Genomic DNA, 24,773 nt, shown 5'->3' on the forward strand with positions numbered 1-24,773 from the left:
CCCCATTTTTAGTCAGTTTCCGTGCAATTTTAGTGACTTAAATCCCGGTCGTATTTGCCCATGTTATATGTACTTAAAAGTATGTATTTTATTGTATGTAAGTATTAAATTATGGACTTTACCACACATAGACGAAACACAGGCATACTTGCTCAAATACAAAACAGCGATTAATTAATGTTTGTGGATTTGGATTTTGGAGTTACATTCAAACAGACTGTATGATTTCGAGCCTTTGACTTATGACGAACGTGACTTTTTAATTAAGTAGAATGATTCCACTGTTGCGAAATTGTTCACATGGAAAGAAACATACACTAACTAAGTCACTTTTATAAAATGTAAATTACCTTTATTTCTTGTAAAATTTTCTACACGTTTCCGAGAACTTTCCCAACCCTTGTTTGAAAACTTTCCACAACTTGCAACCCGTAAGTAAAGGGCAGAAATGTGCCCTTCCACAGAGGCACTATCCGCATGAGGACTAGACATCCGGCAATTATTTATGCAGGATGAAAAAGGCCTTTTAATGAGGTGGTAGTCTTCCACCACGTTGGTAGTCATGTAGTAAATGCTAAATGTATGCATATCACAAACTTCCACCTCTATCCACTACTGCTATAACGGCAGGAGTCAAATCTATAGCTGGTTCGATTTTATTTATGCTATTTAAATAGAGATGCTCTATTTAATGCAATAAAAGTACTCGCCGAGCTCTCGAGCTGTCTCTTCACTTGCCACGACCACGAGATCGAGAATATGAGAACGTGGCATGTGGGAACAGAAGTGAAAAACTCAAGTCTTATGTTAATAATAATGAATTGAGCTTATCTAAAACTGTTTTAAATATACAAGGCGACTTTTGTGTGATTTCAGATAATTATGCTTCAAAATGTTAACCATTTCTAAGTTTATTACGAAAGTATTTTTCAAGTTCTGCATAACTTAAGGCGCGGCTTTTGTACATTTATACCACGGCGGTTATAGCAGCTAGGCTAGGGGTATTCCTTGTACTTCTCGCCAAATAGCGCGAGGTACTGCTGCTAGAGGTCGTCGGGCGTGCGGGCGATGCCGATGAGGTCGTCGAAGAGCGAGTGGTCAGCGGGCGAGGAGCGCGGCTCGCGCAGGGCCGCGCGCGCGTACCGCAGCACCGCGCGTGCCAGCTGCCCTACCGACCACTTGCGGTCCACAAGCACGCGCACCAGTGTGTCGCACTGTAACATCGACCATTACATAGCTAACATTATTATAAGGTATTAACGCACAGAAGGAATACCACCTAAAAATGATGTTCAGTATGGAGAAGAGAGATTCATTCCTCGGTTGTCGCGTCAGCATATTAAAGATTGACGTGTCAGCTACGATTAACGTAACATAACACGTATTTATTACCAAAACGGTTAATGGAATGGCTCTAATTGTTATACCTACCACGTTTGACCATGAGATTACTTTTTATAAGCACTCTTGAAAACTTGTTACCTTGAAAAGTTTTTCATTGCCGTAGGTGTAGTATATGAGTGCGGGCACGCCGGCTACGCTGGCGGCCAGCCACTGCAGCAGCAGCTTGAGTTGCGGGTGACCGCGCCGCTGCCGTCCGCAGCCCCAGTTGCCGGTCGCCACCGGCCGGCACGACCCGCCCGATACTATCTTGTGTGCCAGCTGGCTTAGCTGCAGACAAGTACAAACACATAGAAATCAACTAGTGTGGGTATCGAGTTTATTACAAACATCCCACATGATGCTTTTGGTATTGTGAAGAGTTGTTCTTGCTCGATTATAGTTCAGAAAAATCGCCGTGTGCGATTATACTCTTATTAGATGGGCATTTATGTTTAAATAAGTTCTACCCCAAACTTTTGTGGTAGAATTGGGAATTTTTAATATTGTTTAGCTTTTCCATTTTTACCGAGAAAGAAAAATGTCCACATTTTTTTGGTCCATTTATAAAACTTTGACCTTAAACGTAACTTTGCCCACCGCCTCACCGTTCAATAAAAGCGAAATAACTTAAAAGTAGTTACAGATACATTTTCTTCTGAAAGTGTAGGTATCTGTAACTAATATACTTTTAAGTTATTTCGCTTTACTGAACTGTGACGCGGTGGGCAAAGTTATGTTAAAGGGCCAAGTATTTATACGGTACGTTTTCAATACAATCTTCTATGACCGTAACAAAACGGATAAAAATAAAATGTATGATATTTTGGGGACACTTTTATTTCTCGTATTAGGATCGTAAGAGCTCGTGATTCTGAGCGAAAATAATATAAAAATTCCAAAACCTCAATTACAAGTTGGGGGTACAACTTTCAATACCCCAGATACCATGTACAATTGTACATATACCTATTCTGCAGGTGAGGTAGGTATCTCAGCACTTCAGCAGCCGACTATACTATGACTAAAAGATAGCCTTCATCATGTTATAAGTTGTGTACTTATAGTGAAATAACACTCGAGTAGCTAGGTATAGATTATTAATTTGTTTTAATAAGAACATTGTCTTTCTGCATAAGTAGGATAGTAAATTTGTTACCAGAACAGAAGGAAGACTTTGTACATACTATAAACATCATTTAATTAATATGTATATAATAGATGGGTAGGTACGGTCGAGTTCACAAACATCTTTACAAATCAACGTTCCAGAAATATATTTATTTACACGACCTTATTGTCAGTGTCTTAGAGGCGTGTAAAATAAAATACATCTTTGGAACGTGGGCTTGAAAAGATGTTTGTGAACTCGACTGTACCTACTTTCGTCGGTAGGTGAGTAGGTAGCGTTTGGGACAAGAGTTTTGGTGCACATGCAAACAGTTTATAAGTACTTATCAGCAGTAACAAAAGCGAAGCCTACTTCATGGTAGATAGGTACTGTGTCAGAACGACGATTGATATTACGTGAGGAAAATCGTGTTACTGAAATGAATGATTTAAAATTAGGCAACTTGTTCAGGTATATGACTCGTTTATTGACAGAAAAGACGCAGAAAAAGCCTGACCTTCGGTTTTTTTAGCTTAATCGTCACCGGCTCACATTCTACGGTTTCTTCGATCGTTTCAACTATCATGTTTATCATCCAATTTAATTTTTTCTTCCTAACGTTCTGGTTCGACAGTTGCGTAGAGTTCGTCTCTGTCGAATTACTAACTGACGCCCATTTGCTATTGTCTGCTTCTGTATCATCATCGGAGCACATGACCTCCATATTTTGCACTATCTTCTCCGGTATAGATTCTTTTATTTTGCGTCTCTGTCAAAACACATTTTAATTTTAAATCAGATTAGAAGACATTGTCTGTCCTTTCAGGAGATGATAAGAGTCAAGGTGTAGGTGGGTGGTCCACATGACTATCTATTTGATTCAATGTAGCACGTATGTGTAACCTATATTAAACTGACATGCGAGGCCATTCGAAGCCAGTGACTAAAAGGTGGATCACATCACTAGACAAGTCAGCTTGCAAGGCAACAACACCACGTTGTTACCCCTTTTGATTCGAGGTTATGTAGAAATTGTTACTTTTTTCCTAGACAGACTACATGAACATGATACCTACCAGGCTACCATATATTCGTACTGAATTACATCCTGCAGGCTTGATGCTGAGATTTTCTAAGTTGGTATTACGAATTTAAGCGCCCAATCATACTAGGGACGAACTCACAGCTCGGAACACAATGATTTCTGAAAGCGGAGCGAGCCTTACCAACTGGGCGGCGAGCCGGTGGCGGTGGCGCGCCAGCTCGAGAGAAAGCGAGCGCGCAGCAAGTGCAAGGCGGCGTGGCGCGGCGCGGTCGCGTCCGTCGCGCGGATACAATTCGGCCGCTTCCGCTTCGCCTGCCGCGCCCGCGCCCGCGCCTCCCGCTAGCGACTCGCTCAACGTCCGCTTCAACAGCGACCCCGCGAACCTTTAACGTACATGCAGACCTTTTTTTAGTAGTTGAATTTGCATGTGTTTTCATGCTTCCTGTCCGATGAGACCACACTTTTGGAATTAGTTAAATACCTTAAGGTTGGTAAACGAAACGAATACGGAATTATACAATACCGAACCATAATCATATTCAGTCATAATTATCAAATAACTAGGTAGGTATACATATATATATATATATTTACCTTATGACGGCTAAATCTCGTGAGTCCATTTCACGTTTATGTTCTCCACCTTCGTTATCGATAATAGGATCATTTAGCCAATTATTGAATTGCTCGTAGACTTCTTCTAGTTCAGACCTGTAACACAACCATAAGTAATCATAGTTCCTGATTTATAGTAGAGCTAAAATCTCCTACCGTAAAAGTATAAAACTTTGCCCACCGCGTCATAGTTCAGTAAAAGCGAAATAACTACATACAGATACACTTTCTTCAGAAACTGTAAAAAAATTTGAGTTATTTCGCTTTTACTGAACTGTGACGCGGGGGGCAAAGTTCTATACTTTTACGATATATCTCTATGAGAGCGGTGAACATTTTGTCGTGAGATGGCTTTGGTGGAGTGAAGTTTACCTTGTATCAATGATATTATAACTCAAGGTAGGTTATAGGCGTACCAAAATTGAAGCGCTTGCCTTGTACAATACAAGTTGCCTTTAGTCGCGCCTCTAGGCAAGCGAGAAATGTGCACGTGCTAAAGCCCCCTCCAGACTATGCGCGTGAATCGCGGGTGAAGCCGCGAACGCGAGTGTGGCGTCGATTTCGCAGATTGTTCACGCCTTCGCGCCTTTTTTGTCGGTATTTCGGCCCGCGTCAAAGGAGACGCGAAGCGCGAACTTGCAAGACTCCACATTACACAATATTTTGGCTCCTCTGTGGCAAGATAAATATTAATTATATTATATTAAGCAGCTATATTTTACGGTTTTACAATAAAACAAAATGGAAAAACAGCTAAATCACGTATGATGCCATAGATAACTAACAGTTAAATGAGTTAAACTCGATCAGCTGATGCTTTTCCGCCATATTGCCGCAAACCAAACTGCGAAATCGCCGTGAAGTGTGCGAGTGTGGAGTCATACGTCAACTTCGCGATATGTTCGCTCCGCGACGTCGCGACGCGATTCACGCACATAGTCTGGACCCGGGCTTTAGATATATGTAGAGTATAACGTACCTCTACCATCCATATTTCAATATACGGCAAATAATGATCAATAAGTCGTTTTCTTTGAGTTTAATATTAACGTGCCTTTAGAGATAGGGTAATTGCGTCAGTTTCCAGTTTCCGTCCACTTGACAAATATGTAGTACATTTTATTTTTAATTTGCTACTTGCGAAATGTATTTTTTATGTAGATAGATTAATTGTTTAGATATTAAGGATTGTGGTAAGTCCAAATGTGTGCAGCAATGAAGGTTTATATTAAAATTTCGTCAAGTGGACGAAAACTAGCGCAATGACCCTATATTGTTTTGGGGGTAGATACTAACGTGTACTCCGTGCTGAAACTGTATTTAGAACTATTCCCGGTCTCCTTCCGCCCCAACGCGCAGTGTCGCGGCGAGGGATTGCCATTGCTCGTTTCCTTTTCCGTTAAAACGAATCCCACGGAACCTCCACGTTTCACTCTATAAAAAAAGTCTTATTAAAATTAAGCTGTGTACCTACGTTACCTGTCTACTAAGCCGGTAAAACAAGTTTGTCAGTAGAAAAGGCGCGAAATTCAAATTTTCTATGGGATAATAACCCTTTGCACCTACATTTTTAAAATTTGCCGCTTTATTCTACTGACTGAAGTGGCTTGACAGACTATGCATATATATATATGTTTCCGCTATGATAGGGAAGTTTCCTCTACATATACCTACTTAAAATAAATTATTTCACGCCGTGCACGAATTAAAGGGATATAAGTTATTTTTAAACACTAGTTCTATTTAATAAATGGGATAGAAATATAAAATATATTGACCGTGACGTCACTATACTCGTTTTCATATAAATTCCATATTAGCAAATAGTTCTGACAGTTCTTAAAGAGAAGCTGATTTGACTAGTAGCTGCTAGTAGGAAAGTAGCCTATTTCTGGCATAAGGCCCGTTTCTGCCTCTCTATCACTCTTGCTTATTCGATCGATAGAGAGGCAGATAACGAAATTTAGATTTTTCTCATTTTTCGCGTTTCGCGGTACCACCTGTAAACAAACCTCCTTGATGCATCAACGTCATAGTAAAAACTTGTCAAAAAACTGTTTGAGGCGTAGTATGTATAAGTTACTCTATGGTTTATTAAACAAATTAGTGCTGCACTCTGGCGGCACATTGCAGGAATACTTCCTATTCTTTCGATATCAACGAGCATTCAAAAATCTTTTTTGATGGAGAAATTTCTTATTTGTAGCCTCTTTTTATCTTTTTTAACCGACGAAAAAAACGGAGGAGGTTCTCAAGTCGACGCGTATATTTTTTTTTTATTGCTAAGTTGGCAACACCTCACTTGCATCGCGCATGCGCGCAAGAGTTCGTTCAAATCAGCCAATGAGCAGTGATTATATGCTCTTTGATGAGCAGCATAGACTAGACAGTTGGTTTTTCGGTTTGCAAATTTTGCAATCAAACCCACAAAGATTTTGTCTCGGGTAGTCTCGGTAAACCCTAGTTTCTTTGTCCTAATAAAATATACTCAAAGTGTAAATGAAAGTAGTGATGTTATTGAAGTTTAGTGATCGGCCTGACTTTATTTGTGGTTACCGATAATTAGAAGTTAATAGTTCGTCAAAAGTATGAACAAGACAGAACAACATTGAAGATGTAAATACTGCACAGTGTACATGTAAGTAGTTTGACTGTGAATATTTAAGTAGTTAAGTGGTTCTGTTACGTAATATATTGGTACGTTCCACGGCCAGTCATCATCTCATTGTTCAAGGTTTTGGCTATAGTCTCACGCCTGCTTAACTTGGAGTATGAGTATGATATAGGTACACTTAAAGAGGTTTTCCACTAACCCAGGTTCCACTTATCCAGTTTCCACTGTACTCAATTTGGACAGTATGGTAGGTAAACTAGGTACCTTATATCGTTGTCGTTGAGCTCGGCGCCGGAGATGCTGATGCCGACGGCGTAACTGGAACTGTCGCTGGACCAGTCGCCGGTGCTCGAGGTGCACGAAGGCTGTGCTTCCTGCAGCGCCTCCCGCAATCGCCCCGCGAAGCTCTGCCGACGCTCCTCGGTGGACAACTCTTTAGAATACTGGAATGAGTTGGGACGAGCACTTTCACCCCTTCCTTCGTCTTCGCTACCATCTGAAATTAAAACGTAACTTGATTCCTAGCTCTCCAACATGTATAGTATCGAACTCCTCTCTCGGGTACCTCATACACAAAAATTGCAAGAAAATAGCTAGATCAGTCCGAGCGGAGATGCAAGAGTAGCTTGTTTTAGAGACTATGGAATGGGCAAAAATGAATCTAGACCTGGTTGGAATGGAATAGGCTAATAAGGAAAACTGAGACGACTTCAACTAATGCAAGGCCATACGCGGGAGAATGGCTTGTAATTAATACCTAAATGCACCAACAAGTGAGCGTATTTTATTGGAAGAATTAGCAATAACCTACATGTAGGGAAGTAGCCTACTGACTTTTGAAAACGATAGCACAATGAAAAAGGCATTACATTTTCCATAGTCGAAGCTATCATTGGCACTGTGGTATTCCTCGTCGCTGGAGTCGCAGCTGGAGTAGAGGCTGTCGTCCTGGTCGCGGCCCTGCGCGGGCGCGCGCGTCACGGGCAGGCACTCGCCCGACGAGCCCAGCACGATGAACCGGCCTCGCCGGTTGTTCAGCGTCGCACCGTCGGGTGACAGCCAACACTTATGCTTTAATATTTCGATGCCTAAGGACAAAATACGCAATTAATAAAAAATAATATTAAATAAATATTATTGAACAATATTACACAAATTGACTAAGCCCCTCTTTGCAGTAGGGCAGCCCCACTGTAAGCTCAAGAAAGCTTGTAACGTGTAGTACGTGGGTAATCAGACAATGATATAATTATGTATGTAATATATAAATACATTTGAATACACCCAAGAAAGACGCGGGAACTAATATCCGTGCTCATCACACAAACAAATATGTCCTTACTGGGATTTGAAGTTTGAACCCAGAACCATCGGCTTCATAGGCTACCCACGCTAGGCCAGAATGGTCTTTAAATGTTTAAAGTGTGGCATGAAGACATGAAGGCATGAAAACTGGAAAACAATAGCACATAGGTATCAATAGAAAATGCTAGTGCTCACTTGGATCGTTCAGGTTGAGCGTGTTGGCGCAGTCGCGGCGGTCGCACGGCTGCGGCGAGGGGCTTCGGCTGTTGTAGCTGTTGAGCGTGCTGCACGACGACGCCTGTTTGATCACCACGCTCGCTTCTACCTCGGGTGGTGTGTGACTGAATGATTCCCCTAAACACAATAAATTTGATAAGATTATTTATATTTTTTTGTGGTTGCTGGACTGCATTTGTTACGTATTATCGTTATTCGAATCGGATCAAATCTGTGGCAGACGGCTGACATTATATACCTTCAGTTAATAACAATTTTACTTTAGGAAAATCGCAATAAATAGGAATATAAAAAATAAGTAACCTATTGGTGACAGCCTCCTCTCATGCCTCAGAGTGTCGCGAGATTGCATGGGAGATTGTTGGAAGGCGAGGAGACACTTGTTTAGTTCACGCAACACGTTGTCTTCTTCCCATTGGCTAAACGGCAACACGCTGTAGTCCTCGGCGTCCATCAAACACACCGTGACCTGTTATTACATATACATACATTGTATATTAAGGGGGTAAACAAGAACATACGAACGAGTGTGAATCCGAAGCCGAAGGCTATATATAAGGCTTAATAAACTCGAGTTTATTATTCCTGTACCGCCAGTGGTACACAGTACCGTCTTTACCATAAGGGCACACGGGGCTCGTGCCCAGGCGGCTTAGCACGGTCGCGTTTTTATCCCTTGTCACCATGCCTGTCACGTTCTAACAAGTATGTAAGTGCGAAAGGGACGCGCATAGTGATAGTCGATAAAAATGGAACCGTGCTGAGCCCGCAGGGCCCCCATCCTCAGGGGGCCCCGAAGGACAGACAGTAACAGTATATTTGATTACCCTTAATAAAGAAAAGATCATAGTAGAAAAATGTTACTTTAATTAGCTTTCTTTACTTTCCGAAAGGGCCCCAAATTCTTATGTGCCCAGGGGCCCCAGCATAGTTTAAGACGGCCCTGGTGGCACACACAATGGTTTTCATTACAATCATCACACTTGTGAAGAAAAAACGGGGAAAAAACTAAACTGTCTAATTTCGGACTTACATTACAACCCTAGGTTAAAGTTTAGAATTTACGGACCGCATCGCCTTCGTGTATAAACACCTTTTACCAGCAAGTGTGATGAATAAATATTGTCCAATTGTAAAACGGTTATAAATATCATTTCATGGTCCACCATTTTATGTACTATAATTGCGGTAGATGATGCTAAACGGCAGCACAAAATTTATAGTAAGAAAACCTACTTACCGGTTTAGGTTCTTCTAACAATTCTACACTTGATTTGTTTTTCTTATCGGGAATTCTGCTAACCATTCTGACGTTTTCTACTTTTAACACCTCATTGTCTTCCAAAGCCTCTACTGATAACATGACAGGTAACAGTTCGGGCATCATGAACATAGACAGGGATTCCTGAAATTAAGAAACAAGAGTCAGATGGACTGTGGAAAACGACTTAATTAGTGAAAGGCAGAGACACCAGCAACAGAGTCTTGCAACAGTTGGAACCGACTGACATACATATTTGTGACTCGACAATTCCTACGTCGCCCAAGCGATTTTGCGTGTTGCACTTTTAGTGGCATTAGATACCTACATTACTAATAAAAGATCAATGGTACACGTATTTGGTTTATAACCTGTGAATCTCCGTCGATGAGTGCGTCACCGCCTACGCGGCTGGAGGCGAAGCAGATGCGGAGCGCGTCTTCGGCTTCACAGCGCTCGGGTCGGCCTTCGTGCCGCACCTGCCCAATATCATTGATAAGAAACGCGTCAAATGTTCTCTTAAGAGTGTAGTTAAGTACACTTAAAACGTTCTAATAATGGTCACTTTCTTACAGTAGAAAACCCCTTTAGAAAGTCAAGCTAATGCTTCTACAGATCAATAGCCAGGAGGATTTAGAGACTAGGTATATCTACTATTATGACGAACCTGCAGTTTACACAGTGGGAGCGTGCACTCCAACCAGTCTTCGATAGTTAACCACTGCTTCGAGGTCATTACCTGAAATGTTTTGAAGAGCTCTAAGTATATTATTTTGCCGCGTGCAGCAGCGGGTAGATTCAGATCATTTTAACTTGGCACTCTAATAGCATACAGCGTGATTTTGGTTGGCATAACTTATTGATTTAAGGTGCAGGGGGGCCCTTTCGACTGCCGGGTAATTACAACTAATCGAAATATCTTTCATGTTTTAGGTACATTATTATTGTTAACTATGGTGCCATATATGTCCAGATAGCGAAAAAAATGTGTTGTGTGTGACTCTAGTTAATAATATATATAAAAGATGGAATATTTATTTCGATTAGTTGAAATTATCCCGCAGTCGAAATTGCCATCCTGCACCTTATTTCATTTACATATTTTCGGGGATCGCGATTTGTTTAAACAGTTTATCGTATAGGTACAGTAGGTACTTAGAAAATCTGTTACCTGTCGGCTTATCTTGATAGATCCTTCATTATTATTCTTATCTAACCACTCAAAATAATGGAGTAAACTTTTTAACTTATTTATTTGTGATTTTCTGAAAAAAAAAAATGTTTAAAACTTTATAAATTACCTACTTATAAGGTAATCAGTACAAAATACTAATAAAACAATAATATCCTTAAACTATAATACCTGTGTAAATTCTTAAAAAAGTGAGTAAAGTTGAAGTCTTGTAAAGTTGGATGCGTCTTGAGCGTTCTTTTGGGAAGGGTCGAGAAGAAAGCATGAGCAACCAGAGATGATACGAAATTGTAATCTAATTCAGTCACGTCATCTGTAAGTAATTGTGATTAAGAAGACATTATTGGAGTGTACGTAGTTTGACATGATTTTTATTTACAGACTTATGAATTCGCGCTTAAAGTCATTTATGCCAATTTCCGCAATTTGGAAAATTTCCAAAAACTGGATCTATAAAAAAATCTATTTGATCATAGAATCTGGTCACAAAGTTTCATGACAATCGGTTAAGAATTGCGACCTGTAGAAGAAAACGTCCGGACATACGAAAGCCAAATACCCGAGTTAAAACGGACCTTCGCTATCGCTACGGCCAATAAAGCTTGTACCGTAAAACGGGGTGACAAGACCCGATTTTCAACTTCAAGGACGATTTTCGCCAATAATCCAAACGATAAAAGTAATAATTTTGATATCATTTTTTGAGTCTTGGTTAGTTCTTCAATTTTGCATTGGAGAAATAAATTTTTACCTACCCAATTCAGAGAAAATCAAATAAAACTACCTGTTTTCTCCATATCCTTAAAACGGGGTCGATAGACACAAGAAAGGGGTGAATAGAAATATTAAGTTTTAGCTGTCATAGGCATCGAATTTGGCCATTATTATGTGGATACTCTATTGGCAAATGGTATATATATCTGTTAAACAGCTATTTAACACAAAATTATTTTTTCGTGTCTTTTAACCCCCAAGGCGTGTCTTTACACCCCTTTGTTGTATCTAATCACCCCCTATGGCGTAACTGTTCACACCATATGCGTGTCCACTGACCCCTTTATCACGTAAATTTGCTTGTTATTGGTTTTTTGCAAAAAAATGCTTTATTATAGAGAAAATTAGTGATATTATTTATTATTTAGGTACTACAGATACTATATTACCAGGTTAGCTAACTTTTACTTAGTTAATGTCAAAACATTTACCGCTAGAACAAAGTTCAGACAGGCTTCATTTCTTACCTCGGTGAGACCTTACTTTAGAGTCAAAAAAATCTAAATTTTAGGCAGTTTGATTAAGTTCTTTTGGTATCAATGTAGAGAATAAATAGTCTACTTTATACGCATTCCAAAAAATCTAATTTTAGAGATGTACGTTTTTAAATATAACAACTTGAAAGAAAAAGTTCAAAATTTCTCTATTCACCCCACGATTTCTGTTTTCCCAGTTTTACGGTATTAAGTTGGTACTACTCAAATGTGTAATCATTCATGGTAGCTTTAATAAGGGGAAAATAATTATATTGAGATACTAACTCTGTTGTTGCAAACTAAACATTAATCCTTTGGGCGGTCGCCAACGTTTCAAATGCAACGCTCTGTTTACCATTATTCTAATGGTATTATCTAGGAAGTGTCGACAGTCCTCTGCTCCCATTTCGTCAGTAAGGAACTGTTCTAATCCTTTCATTAAGTCAGGATCCTTGATATCGTCTTCTGGGTCTATGCCAATGCTGAAAAGCAATTATAATTATTTTTGTATTAATTCGATCAGGTACGGACCTAATAGGGACAGTAGGGACTTAACATCGCAATTATTAATCGAGTCGAGGAGGATATAGGTCTATTTGGTATTACCTATCCGAGGAAGGTAAAATAGTATTAATAATAAGTACCTTGACTGTACAGAGTTGAGTATAGAGTAGCACTAGGCACAATACTCTAAGCACAATACACGTGACACTATTGAGCTCAGTTAGGCTTCCATAGTAATGCTTAGTTCGTTGGTTTCAAAATTATACGCACTTGCACATGTCGTGAATTTTAAGCATGCTGGCAGCGAGCTTCGACGGGGACGAAGCCAGCAGCAGGTGCTTCAGGTGCCGCTGCACCGAGGTCCACCACGGCAGGTCGCAGGGGAGCATGACGAGCGCCATCCTGATATAATAGTACCTACATTAATACAAGTGCGAAATTTGCAATGAGCGGCGAATTTTAAAACACGAAGGGAGTGAGTATCAATGAGTTTCTTGAATCTTATGTACGAAATATTTTATTTGATGTATTTTACTAATCGTACCTTTTGGTGAACAAAAACATCGTGAGGAAACCGGACTAGTCCCAATACGGCCTAGTTTCCCCTCTTGGAAAATCATTGAGATCAGATTGCTAAGCGGACCCCAGACTTGCCAAGTGAGCCGTGGGAAAATACCGGGACAACTATAGACAAACACCAAAATTTGGGAATCAGTAGGGCAACAAAATTTATATACTGATTTATACATACATTAAAATGGTTTATTAGAAAACACAATTCCCCTAAAGAGGGCGCCACTGGACGGTCGACCCAGTCTTAAATCATACGAATGATTAGATCCTTTTAACTACCTAGCTAATAATGTTATGACTGTGCTTTTTATCCCGCTCCCGTTAAGCAAGTAGAATAACTACCTGGCTCGTTAATTAATTACTCAAAAATATCATAATTAGTACCTAGTCAGTACGAGTGATTAGGTAGATACTTAATTTTATTTGGCAGCGCGGCATCCCAGTAGGCACGGTAGGTCTTAGGAAGTAGATGCGAAATAATAATAGTTCACCCCAGGCCGAGTTGATTCGTTTTTAGACTAGCAGCCGTGTTCGCATCTAGCGGTTAGCGACGCATTACGTAGTCTACTCGAACACACGTCGACACTGCAGTTGTCAAAATGATCGCTTTCCACTTTGACATTTCAAGTGAAGTGTTTTGAAGTTTGTACCACACTGTACTTTGAACTCGCACAAAATTCAAATTTTATTACGCTCGAGTTGATATGAGTTGTGAAATTTAAATGATTTGAATTGTGTCGTTTGTTAACAATATTAAAAACTGTGATATCTACATGAAGTAAACGAAATTAATTCCATGGCTTTTGGCGTTGACCCAAGATACAAGCAGCTGTAAGTTTCGTGAGAGACTCATTTTCTCTTATCTACAATTCTTTATAAAAGATAATACTGCTGCAACTACTTTTATGATATCAGTAATTGTTGACTTGTGCGTTGTCAAGGTGTGAAATCGAATACCATTGTAGTGTCACATTAAGGTTATTTCAAAATCATGATACTGAAAGGCAAATTATTGAAGGCGCTAATTTTGGGTGCTCCGGCATCGGGAAAAGGTACTATTTCATCTCGTATTGTAAAAAAATACAACATTGCACATGTGTCCAGTGGAGACAAATTGAGAGAACATATAGAGCATCAGACAGACTTGGGGAAAGAAGTGAAAAAATATTTAAATGAGGGAAAATTAGTCCCAGACGATTTAATAATAAAGTTTATGATAATTGAACTGAAAAAAGTTGAAACTAAACCATGGTTATTAGATGGCTTCCCCAGAACGGTTGCACAGGCAAATGCTTTATGGAAAACTCAACCCGTCGATGTAGTGCTCAACCTGGTGGTGCCGTTTGATGTGATCATTGACAGGGTCAAAAACCGCTGGGTGCATTTGCCTTCAGGAAGAGTCTACAACATTGGGTTCAATACACCAAAACATCCCGGTAAAGATGATATCACAAATGAAGACTTAGTTCAACGTCCTGATGACAGGCCAGAGGCAGTGAGACAACGTCTTGAAATATATGATAGTATTACTCGCCCTGTTATTGATTTTTATAAAGAAAAGGGAATCCTTAAAGAATTTGAAGGACGAACTTCTGATGAAATTTGGCCAAAGGTAGTGGCCTTTTTGGATCCTATATTTAACAAGAAGTAGTGCTCTACAGGACTAGAAGATAGCTTTAATAATTGGTGCTAGAATTTTTTAAAAGTTTTGTAAAGTATGTTTAAGTAGAACTGCGGGCTCAGCACGGTTCCATTTTTATTGACTATCACTATGTGCGTCCCTTTCGCACTTACATACTTGTTAGAACGTGACAGGCATGGTGACAAGGGATAAAAACGCGACCCTGCTAAGCCGCCTGGACTCATTGTTGTTGTTTGTATTTAAAGAGAAGCCATTATCAATTAGATTTAGATGAAATAAAACCATATCTGCTAATTTGATATGATTAGTTGACATAATGACTTAGGTACATTAGATTAGTAAAGACTGCTCTAGCTAATGTACTATAGTTTGTGTAAGTATAATGTTAAATAAAATCATGTAAAAATATTATACACTTAATACTTTGGTACAACTTACAATTAAGCAAGTATAACAATTCTCAAATCTGTCTTCCACATTTGTAATTAATTATAGTCAATATACATGTGTACTTATATTTTAATAGTTTTAGACAGCATAAGTATTTTAATATTTTGCAGTGATTTGCATCAATGTTTACTTTTTAAGCATACATGGCAGTAGGTATACAAATAATATGTTTATTAGTTAGTTGTTAAAGTCATAGTCAATGTAACCAAATCATCTTAGCCATTTTTATTTTTTATCATGATTATATTGCTGTTGAGTGTGAAGCATTTTGTTTTCATTTGTCTGTCTTATAATAATATCTGAAATGGTTTGTGGAAACTATTTGTGTTAGCGTTTTAAAAGTAGGTATGAATATAATGTTTTCGTCCCTAAATTATATGAAACATTTATTATATTTCCACGCAAATCTAAAAAAAATCGCTTCCATTTTTTACTAAGTTGCGTTCGGCACTCGAGGTTACAAACTTGGATTATTCATTGAGCCAACATCATAAACAAGTCTGCAAGAAAAATCAGAACTACCGGATTTGACGCAAACGCTAAATGTATAAATAAAGGTGTAGTGTATTAAGTATACAGTGTGGAAAAAAATAATGGGCAGTGGAGAGAAAGTGCCTTAATACCTTTACCAGGCTGACAGTTCAAAAATGACAATCGATTGTCAGCCTTACTGTTCGAAAATAAAACACATGTTTGAAGTGCCGTATGTGGGAAATATAAATCCCTTAGCCTAGTAGAGGGTTAAGTTAGCTCATTTTACTCAAACTTATTTACTTTTATTTAAAAAATAAACAAAACAGTTTTTTTTTATTCATATTTGTATAATACACATATCTTTTTCCCCACATCCGCTCGGAGAGTCTTAGCCTAAGCAAATTAGAAAAATCTGCGGTTTTAATTCGTGTAGTTTTGAAAATTGGTACAGGTATACCTTATGGTGTCCAGATAAACATACTAAAAGTCCTCGAGAGTAGGGGGTGTGCTGGGGGTGTAGAGGGGGGTTGAAGGTACCTTTTTTCATATTTTTGCTCATATCTCAAAAATCTGTACGAATAGCATTATAATTACTTCGGACAAAAGTTGTAACATAAAATTTACTACAATTTTGGTTATGTTTATTTTTACTCTGCGATCAATACTTTAGGAGCTACAGGCTGTTAAAGTTAAATAAGAGAGAGAGAAGAGATAAAAAATAGACGGTTTAAGAAAACGTATTTTCATAATTGTTCATCATAAATAAAAATTTTAGTTTAGAATAAGCAAGCTAAGCGACCTGCTGATAAAATATAAAAAAAACCGGCCAAGAGCATATCGGGCCATGCTCAGTGTAGGGTTCCGTAGTTACCCGTCCGTCAAAATAGACTATTTGCAAAAACTCAAAAACTGCTAAACCGAATAGTTTCGCTATATTTTTTCCTGAAAGTCTTTACTAAGCTTTACTTTCACGATTTTTTTTCATATTTTTTGGACCCATGGTTCAAATGTTAGGGGAACTAAAGTGGAAAACACAACTTTTTTTCTTTCAGATGGATTATTTCCGAAAGTATTAAGTTGATCAAAAAATGGTTCTTGAAGACCCTTATTAGTTTTAAAAGATCTATCCAACGACACCCCACACTATAGGGTGGAAGCCAAAAAAAATTTCATCCCCACTTTAATGTATGGCAGCCACCATGAAAAAATATTTTTTTAGTTTTCATGTTTAAATTTGACACGAATGTATTAAATCAGTCAAGTTGACAAAGTCGTAAAGTATAAATTAGAAAAAACATTTTTTTAGGGTGGTTGCCCTACATTAAAGAGGGGATAAATTTTTTTTCACTTCCACCCTATAGTGTGGGATGTCGTTGGATAGGTCTTTTAAAACGAATAAGGGTCTTCAAGAACCATTTTTTGATCAACTTAATACTTTCGGAAATAATCCATCTGAAAGAAAAAAAGTTATGTTTTCCACTTTAGTTCCCCTAACATCTGAACCATGGGCCAAAAAAATATGAAAAAAATCGTAAAAGTTAAGCTTAGTAAAGACTTTCAGGGAAAAATATAACGAACCTAATCGGTCTAGCAGTTTTTGAGTTTTTGCAAATAGTCTATTTTGACGGACGGGTAACTACGGAACCCTACACTGAGCATGGCCCGACATGTACTTGGCCGGTTTTTTTATATTTTATCAGCAGGTCGCTTAGCTTGCTTATTCTAAACTAAAAATTTTATTTATGATGAACAATTATGAAAATACGACGTTTTCTTAAACCGTCTATTTTTTATCTCTTATTTAACTTTAACAGCCTGTAGCTCCTAAAGTATTGATCGCAGAGTAAAAATAAACATAAACAAATTTGTAGTAAATTTTATGTTAAAAATGTTGTCCGAAGTAATTATAATGCTATTCGTACAGATATTCGAGATTCAGCAAAAATATGAAAAAAGATACCTTCAACCCCCCCTCTACACCCCCAGCACACCCCCTACCCTCAAGGACTTTTAGTATGTTTATCTGGACACCACAAGGTATGCCTGTACCAATTTTCAAAACTACACGAATTATTTCCGCAGCTTGCCCAATTTCAGCTTAATTTGACGTGGCTGTCTCCTTATTCTTTGAAAACGATAGGCTGAGTTACAATTTCAGTGTGTCTGTCTGTCCGCCCATTCCCCCCCCCCCCTTTATCTCCGAAGCTACTGGGTCTAAAATTTTGAAAAAAATACACAAAATAGTTCTTTACCTATAGATGACAGGAAAACCTATTAGAAATGTGCAGTCAAGCGTGAATCGGACTTAAATATGTACTTAGTTTTGATCCGACCCCTACGGGTTTTTTAATGTACCTACCCTTGGGACGCGAGTCCGACTCGCACTTGACCGGTTTTTTTATTGTCGTTTGTCGATAAATGATTGTTGAGGCTGATTGAAATTTTGACCTTAATCTGCCAGGAGCGCTGGGTCCATAGTCAACACGTCAATCGATATGGACCCAGCGCTCCTGGCAGATTAAGGTCAAAATTTCAATCAGCCTGTTCATAATAACGGTTTTAGAACATTTCTGCTTTCAACCTCATAACGGCGGTAGAATTGTAGAGAATTCACATGACGATGATGTGACTTCACAACGCCGTACAATACGTTTACCTTGAAATATTTTCTGATTGCATCCTTCCGGTAATTAGGTACTATAACTTCACTTCGTTTTTTTAGCATTAGAAAGAACTTCGCAGAAGTAAGCTTGTGGCATGAAATCGGGCTTTTTTTGCGGTAAAATTTGAATATAATGCTAAAATAATTTGGCCAAGCCCGAGATAGCTCGAGGCATTTAGTGTTCCGCTCGCATCGTTACATTTTACAGATAGGTTGTTTGCCTGTTTTTAGGATACCGTATTCAACTACCCTATAGGAACCCTTATAGTTTTGCAACCCTTGTAGTTTTTACTACATATTTAATATATCATTAATTCTGAGACTAATTTGTTTGTGGTGGCTGAATAAACTTTCAACACATAAGTAAATATGGAATTCGGAATATTACAAAAAAAATGGAGACAGGCTGTATCAGGGACACAGCCGCTATGGTTGACGTGAAACGTGGTGTGGACAGCTAATGCGAAGGCCGAAGGCCGAGCTCTGCGTAGGGCCGAAGGCCCGAAGCGTCCAGAATGTCAGTGCTTAAACACAACAATAGTAAAAGTGCCGAAGGCCGAGCTTTAGCAAATGTCATGCTTTAGCACAGTAAGTAACAGCGCGCGGAATGTCGGGCTTCGCCCGGCCTGTTAGTGTGATGGGCGCCGCAGGCGCCCTGTAAGTAACAGCGCGCGGAGCGCGCTTGTCGGGCTTCGCCCGATCTGTTAGTGTGCTCGGGCCGCAGGTGCCCTGTAAGTAACAGCGCGCGGAGCGCGCTGAATGCAGGGCTTCGCCCGACCTGTTAGTGCGATGGGCGCCGCAGGCGCCCTGTAAGTAACAGCGCGCGGAGCGCGCTGAATGTCGGGCTTCGCCCGACCTGTTACTGTGAAGGGCGCCGAAGGTGCCCTGTAAGTAACAGCGCGCGGAGCGCGCAGAATGTCGGACTTCGCCCGACCTGTTAGTGTAAATGGAGAGCCAACGCCAACATAAGAGCGTATTTTAATGCCAGCTGCCTGCGAGCTATTCCATGCCATATATATAGACTTTAATATTATTTAGAACTGCTAAAAAATGTAGAGTCCGTCTAAGCTAACAAAGTGAGAGAGTGTAAGAGTGAGATAAACGTCATATTTTCATAGAAAATTGACATTAATGATGACACAGTCACACTTTGTCATTGGAAATTCCATACAGAGTTAGCTTGGTCCGATTCTATCAATAATTGGACGTAGTTTAAGGAAAAGGATATACTTAATCCACGATAATCTGTTAAATAAAATTCAAAAACAAAAGCCATTAATTTAAATGACATAGTTTATGGATGAATCCTTTTCGCTAAACTACGTTCAATTGATACTAAACTCAGTCCGAGTTTATATAATTAGAGTTAGACCAAGAAAAGACTGCAGCGATTTTGATAGCACTCGCAGTGCAAGCGTTATTTTAAACATCGAACTTCTATGAAATTATGGCGTATAAATAACACTTGCACTGCGTGAGCTATCAAAATCGAATCGCTGCAGACTTTTCTTGATCTAACTCTAAGTTTTTATAATGTAAGTACTTCTAATGCAATATAAACCGCATTAATAGGTTATTAGTGTTATTACTCTACTTACCTATAAAGTGACAAAAAAATATAAGTTATGAGTCAGTTATTAATATTTTCTGCACGTCTTGAATTTTGGCCGAGGAAACGTGTTTTTTAAAGAATTTAAAAAAGAAAATCTTTTCGATTACTGTATTTAAAACAAAAAATATTTTAGTAGAACTGGGATTCATGAGTACCAAATCTTAACTATGACATTTTGTATCTGCGCTGGCTGTAAGGTTGACGAAATATAAAGTTAGCCGATCTCTCAAACAAGTTTGAACAAGATCGGCTTACTTTATATTTCGTCAACTTTACCTTTGTTTCCAAAAACTGTCATATACTATAAACGTCTTCCAAAATTATTTTCTCGTAACAGGACGGGATCTGGTTGCTCACCGATCCGTTCAAAAATATACATAAGTACTGAATACAATTAATACATATTATATACAATTAATACATAAATGAATGCTGATAAGCAATAATGTGTCAACCCACAAAAACTAAAAAAACGAGATTTTAATGCCATATTGTAGCTGGTCCACTCGACTTCATTTTGCAAAAATGACCTTAGTGATTTGAAATTTATAAATATCCAAAAATAAGGAAAAAAGATAACACAAATCCGTTAACACGTGTTGTCTGTTTTGCATTAATGCGTTTAGTACCTTAACATATTGCAGTAGTGGGCAGAACGCATACTAAAATGTCAATAATGACTTAAGAAAGGTTAACTCATTATTGAGGAAATCACATTTCTGTTTTACCAGAAGCGCTATGAAAGGTAAGTGTACTAAAAATTGTGTCTATAATAAGTGATTTTACGAATTAAGTGTACACATCTGTTAATTATTGCGGTTTTCAAGAGATAAAAACTAAAGCTGATCGAAATAACGTATTTATAAAGCGTATTAGTCACACTAGTTTTAAAGGATTTATTTTTGAGATAAGTTTGCCGAAATAAACCTAACAAAACCGCAAAATGCTGTAGTTTTTCTTAGCAACTCATTTTAAATGCCAAGTTCAACAATTTGAATATATGCACAATCGTAAAATAATGTTATTTTTATAAGTATAATGATTTTAAATAACTTGTTAGACTTGAATCATACTTACAAATCGAAAAATTAACATATCAATGCATTATGAGGCTTGAATGATTATTGCAAAACAAAATGTATATTAAATTAGTATTAAACAACAACAAGTTAAGTGCTACAACATGTTGATTATAAGTTCAAGGGCAGATTAACATAATTAGCAAAACTGTGTTAAGTATAATGACACGTTCTTGAGAAAGTATCACGTCATCATGCAATTCGCAATAAACAAAAAGAAGATTATTGCGACAAATTCAAATTTATTTCGATTATTATAATTATAAATAACTAGTATTCGTTGTATTTAAACTGAAAAATTCAACAGTTGGAACAAAATCTTTAATTTTTAGAACAAACACCCAAAAACCAAGAAAAAATCTTTGGACGCCATTTTCTCAAAATGGTGCTCATGTGGGTTAACACATTATTGCTTATCAGCATCCAAATGTAATGGTACTTAAGAAAAGGAATATTGTGTATATTGTTTCGACGAATCAGATACTCTCCATAAAATCTATAGATGAGGCCATAGCTGTTAATAAATATTAAATGACTTTATTATCTCTACACGCCTTACTAACTCTATGTGTCCTATTGTGAAAAAAAAACACAACGACAGTGAAGAACGGAATTCTTAATTTGAAATTTTCTGATAAACTGTAATAATAAATATGATTCTTAGCCCGTTCGAAATTTAAACTTTTTTGCAATATAATAAGGTTATATTTTGTAGATCTCTCTCATACTTATAGTAGGCTATACAGATAAAATTAAATATTCCACAAAAATAAGCAAGCAGAATTAAACTTTGTGTCAAAGACATAAGTCATAAATTTCAATGCCAAAGTTTTTACTAAGGATCTTTCTCGCTAAAACTACTTCCTAATATGAAATGACCAGTGTAAGCATCAGTTAGCTAGCCCTAAGCAACCAAAGATCAGGCTGCAGTTGAAAAACTAATAAAGATAAAGTTTTAAGCTGTTATTTTCCCGCCGTCTCCATGCTTCTTTAAGTTGGGTATTGACTGGTCAGCTGCCTGTTCAGGGGCGTATTTTGAAATTTGGCGCCCCGGGCCATCCGCGGCGGTGCTATAGCGGGTACAGGGCGCCTGAGACTGTAAGATTAGAACGCTCTTGCATACAGGGCGCATGCGGCGCCCTTTACACTGTAACGTCGGGTAAAGCTCTGACATACCTACAGGGCGTCTGCGGGGCCTTTTACACTAAAAAGTCAGGCTTCTTACATTCAGGGCGCCTGAGGCGCCCTTTACGCGATACGCTTTGCAAGCTCTGATTTACAGGGCGCCGGTGGTGGCGCACTCCACACTGTAAGGTCGCGCGAAACGCGTTCTTTCAATACAGGGCGCCTGCAGTGCCTTTTACACTATGGGGCCCCTATAAGCGGCCCTAAGCGGCGTTTGCAATAACTTTCCACGCAACGTTTCACGTAAACCAATGCGGCTGATTCTCTGATACAGCCTATCCCCATTTTTTATGTTATTATTAAGATAGACAAGAAAAAAATTAAAAAGTGAAAAGTTGGTTGAGTGGCGCCAAAACCAAAACAAAATGCAATCGGCCAGAGGCGGCGTTGCCGCTCCTGCCGCCCCTGGCGGGTTGGCGCCCCGGGCCATGGCCCAGATGGCCCTAGGGTAAATACGCCCCTGTGCCTGTTAGCTATAGTTTTCGCGAAATTCGCCAGGACAGAGGTGAAAATTTTTGTATGAAAACTTGCAACTTTAAATGCATTTTTTATCGAAACTATTGCACTCTAAAATGAAGTCTAAATCAGTCCATCGGCTCAATTTTTTGCAAGCTTTCTAACGGTACCCCACACGATTCTTACAAATAAAAAAAATTTCAGCCTACCCCTCTCAACCCCCTAAATTTCCCCCTTAAATAAGAAACAAGCAGTTTTGACTTATTTACAATATGAGTGGTGGTAATAGCTATAACTGTTCCAAATTTTAGGTATCTACGTCAAACGGTCTCTGAGAAAAACGCATTTAACTGATTTCCAAGACCGAAGTGATCCCGTAAGTGTTCCGTGAACAACGTTTTGTCCGGAACACTAAAAACGAGGTGTAGTAATGCAACAGTAGGTAGGGTAGGTATACAATTTTCTTGAAAGCAATAACTTTCGCTGGCAGACGCTATATATATGTAAGTACCTACTTATTTCTAGGCAATAACCGCGAATATTGAATCATGGAAACGCATATCTTCGCCCCTATTGCTTGATTATTTCAAGACCGATCGAGATGGAGATAGATACATAGATGTTAAAATTTCGATATTCGTGGTAATCCCCCATTACCTACACGAGAAAGCTTGTTTGTATGCAATAGGTAGGCAGGTACTAATTGATTCTGATATGTCTAATCATAAAAATGGGCAGACACTACCATATAAATGATTCCGATGCAGCGATTTATATTTCCGGACTTCAATGATAAGCACTCACCTGTCGAGTTTTACTCTGGGGAGTCAGTAAACATTATACACTAGATCAGTATCAATTCACAACCGCGTCGCGACACTCCTTTTTACGCACTTTTTTCATTGTCTTTAAACGACTCGTCCACAGACTTTGCAAATCAACATGTTATTTCTTCCTTATAGACAGAAATAGTGTAGGTAGTGAGTGAAAACGCGAGCCGGCCGCGGGCGGGCTTGAGCGCGCGAACCCCAGTTATTTTTAGCCACGTTCATGCATCGATGCTGAAATTAGATTGTAAATAAAATTTTTGGGTTACAGGAGTCGTAGTCCTCAATCCTCATTTCCATCCAGCTAGGCAAACTTCTTCCTCCTTTACAAACTTAAATGGTCATCGTTCATTTAATTAAAAAGTACTAAGTGTAGTTATGATTTGAATAGAATAAAATATGTTACTAAGATTGTATAGTTTAATTTTCTTCATTGGCGTATAACGTATTTTTATTGTGCCCGGCAATTTGAAGGTACTTATTAGATGAAACTAGTTTGCGTCATGTATGTATACTATAGGCCACGGTCAGAAGTGATCTACCGATAAATTTGTTTTAATGTCTTGTTGTATTGTATTTATCCTTAAAGAAAGAAACTAAAGAAAAGTTACACTATTAGGTACATACCTATGTATTACAAAATCACAATAACGCTTATAAATAAATATATGTAAATACCCAATATCAAACGAAACTCTACCTCTACTCTAGGTACACAGGTAGGTAGTTGTTAACACGACAGATTTATTAATGATAAATTTTAACATTAATTAATAAAACTTATTTCGATAATAAGTAATTTTGATCACTGTATTTAAACATTTATTGTCAACACATAATACATACAGTACAAGTTAGTTTTAAAAGATTCAAGTTTCATAAATTTTGAGAAAGAGTAAGCGAATGTAATTTTACCAACATATTGGTTAAGCTTTTTATGCGCTTAGGTATAGAATACACAATATAAAACAAATATTTACCGGTTCGAAAACGGATTTAAGAACACATTTGCTTAAGTAAATACTAAAATGATCACTTACTTAAAATTTGAAAACGGAGAGCGGCGGTCTGTATTAAAACTTTTCAGTAATAATTTCTTGTTAATATAGCGAGAAGATGTGATAATTTCAGGTTATTTTGCTCGTAGTGCATAGTGTTATTGAAGAGCAACGCGTGTGATTCGGTTAGCGAGGCGGGCCGTACTGACGTCGTCGAGTCGACTTTCACTAGGGGATGGCTACAACTACCCTTGCCCTGGCGGCGACTGAGCGCCCTCCACCCTCGCAGTGACGTCACTCG

General features: G+C 38.5%; 2 protein-coding genes across 3 annotated transcripts; one reads left to right on the forward strand and one right to left on the reverse strand.

The window, feature by feature from the left end:
- Nucleotides 1-802: 802 nt before the first annotated feature.
- LOC134805326 (uncharacterized) lies at nucleotides 803-23,591 on the reverse strand. Of its 2 annotated transcripts, XM_063778649.1 has the most exons (17): nucleotides 23,452-23,591; nucleotides 12,785-12,916; nucleotides 12,296-12,492; nucleotides 10,932-11,073; nucleotides 10,740-10,833; nucleotides 10,236-10,307; nucleotides 9,940-10,047; nucleotides 9,548-9,712; nucleotides 8,611-8,776; nucleotides 8,266-8,424; nucleotides 7,635-7,853; nucleotides 7,030-7,261; nucleotides 5,448-5,585; nucleotides 4,131-4,247; nucleotides 3,718-3,919; nucleotides 1,483-1,671; nucleotides 803-1,214 (listed from the first exon to the last, which is right to left on the reverse strand). In XM_063778649.1, the coding sequence occupies exons 2-17, from the start codon at nucleotides 12,913-12,915 to the stop codon at nucleotides 1,044-1,046; spliced, it is 2,502 nt and encodes an 833-aa protein (XP_063634719.1). In that variant the 5' UTR covers nucleotide 12,916; nucleotides 23,452-23,591; the 3' UTR covers nucleotides 803-1,043. The 2 variants fall into 2 exon arrangements, with proteins under 2 accessions (XP_063634719.1, XP_063634720.1); XM_063778650.1 differs by lacking the exons at nucleotides 803-1,214; nucleotides 1,483-1,671 and adding an exon at nucleotides 2,863-3,260.
- On the forward strand, nucleotides 13,704-15,442 carry LOC134804174 (GTP:AMP phosphotransferase AK3, mitochondrial). Its single transcript, XM_063777103.1, has one exon. The coding sequence runs from the start codon at nucleotides 14,079-14,081 to the stop codon at nucleotides 14,736-14,738; it is 660 nt and encodes a 219-aa protein (XP_063633173.1). The 5' UTR covers nucleotides 13,704-14,078; the 3' UTR covers nucleotides 14,739-15,442.
- Nucleotides 23,592-24,773: the final 1,182 nt, after the last annotated feature.

Source organism: Cydia splendana, chromosome Z (genome assembly GCF_910591565.1).
Source record: "Cydia splendana chromosome Z, ilCydSple1.2, whole genome shotgun sequence".
NCBI classification, from domain to species: domain Eukaryota; kingdom Metazoa; phylum Arthropoda; class Insecta; order Lepidoptera; family Tortricidae; genus Cydia; species Cydia splendana.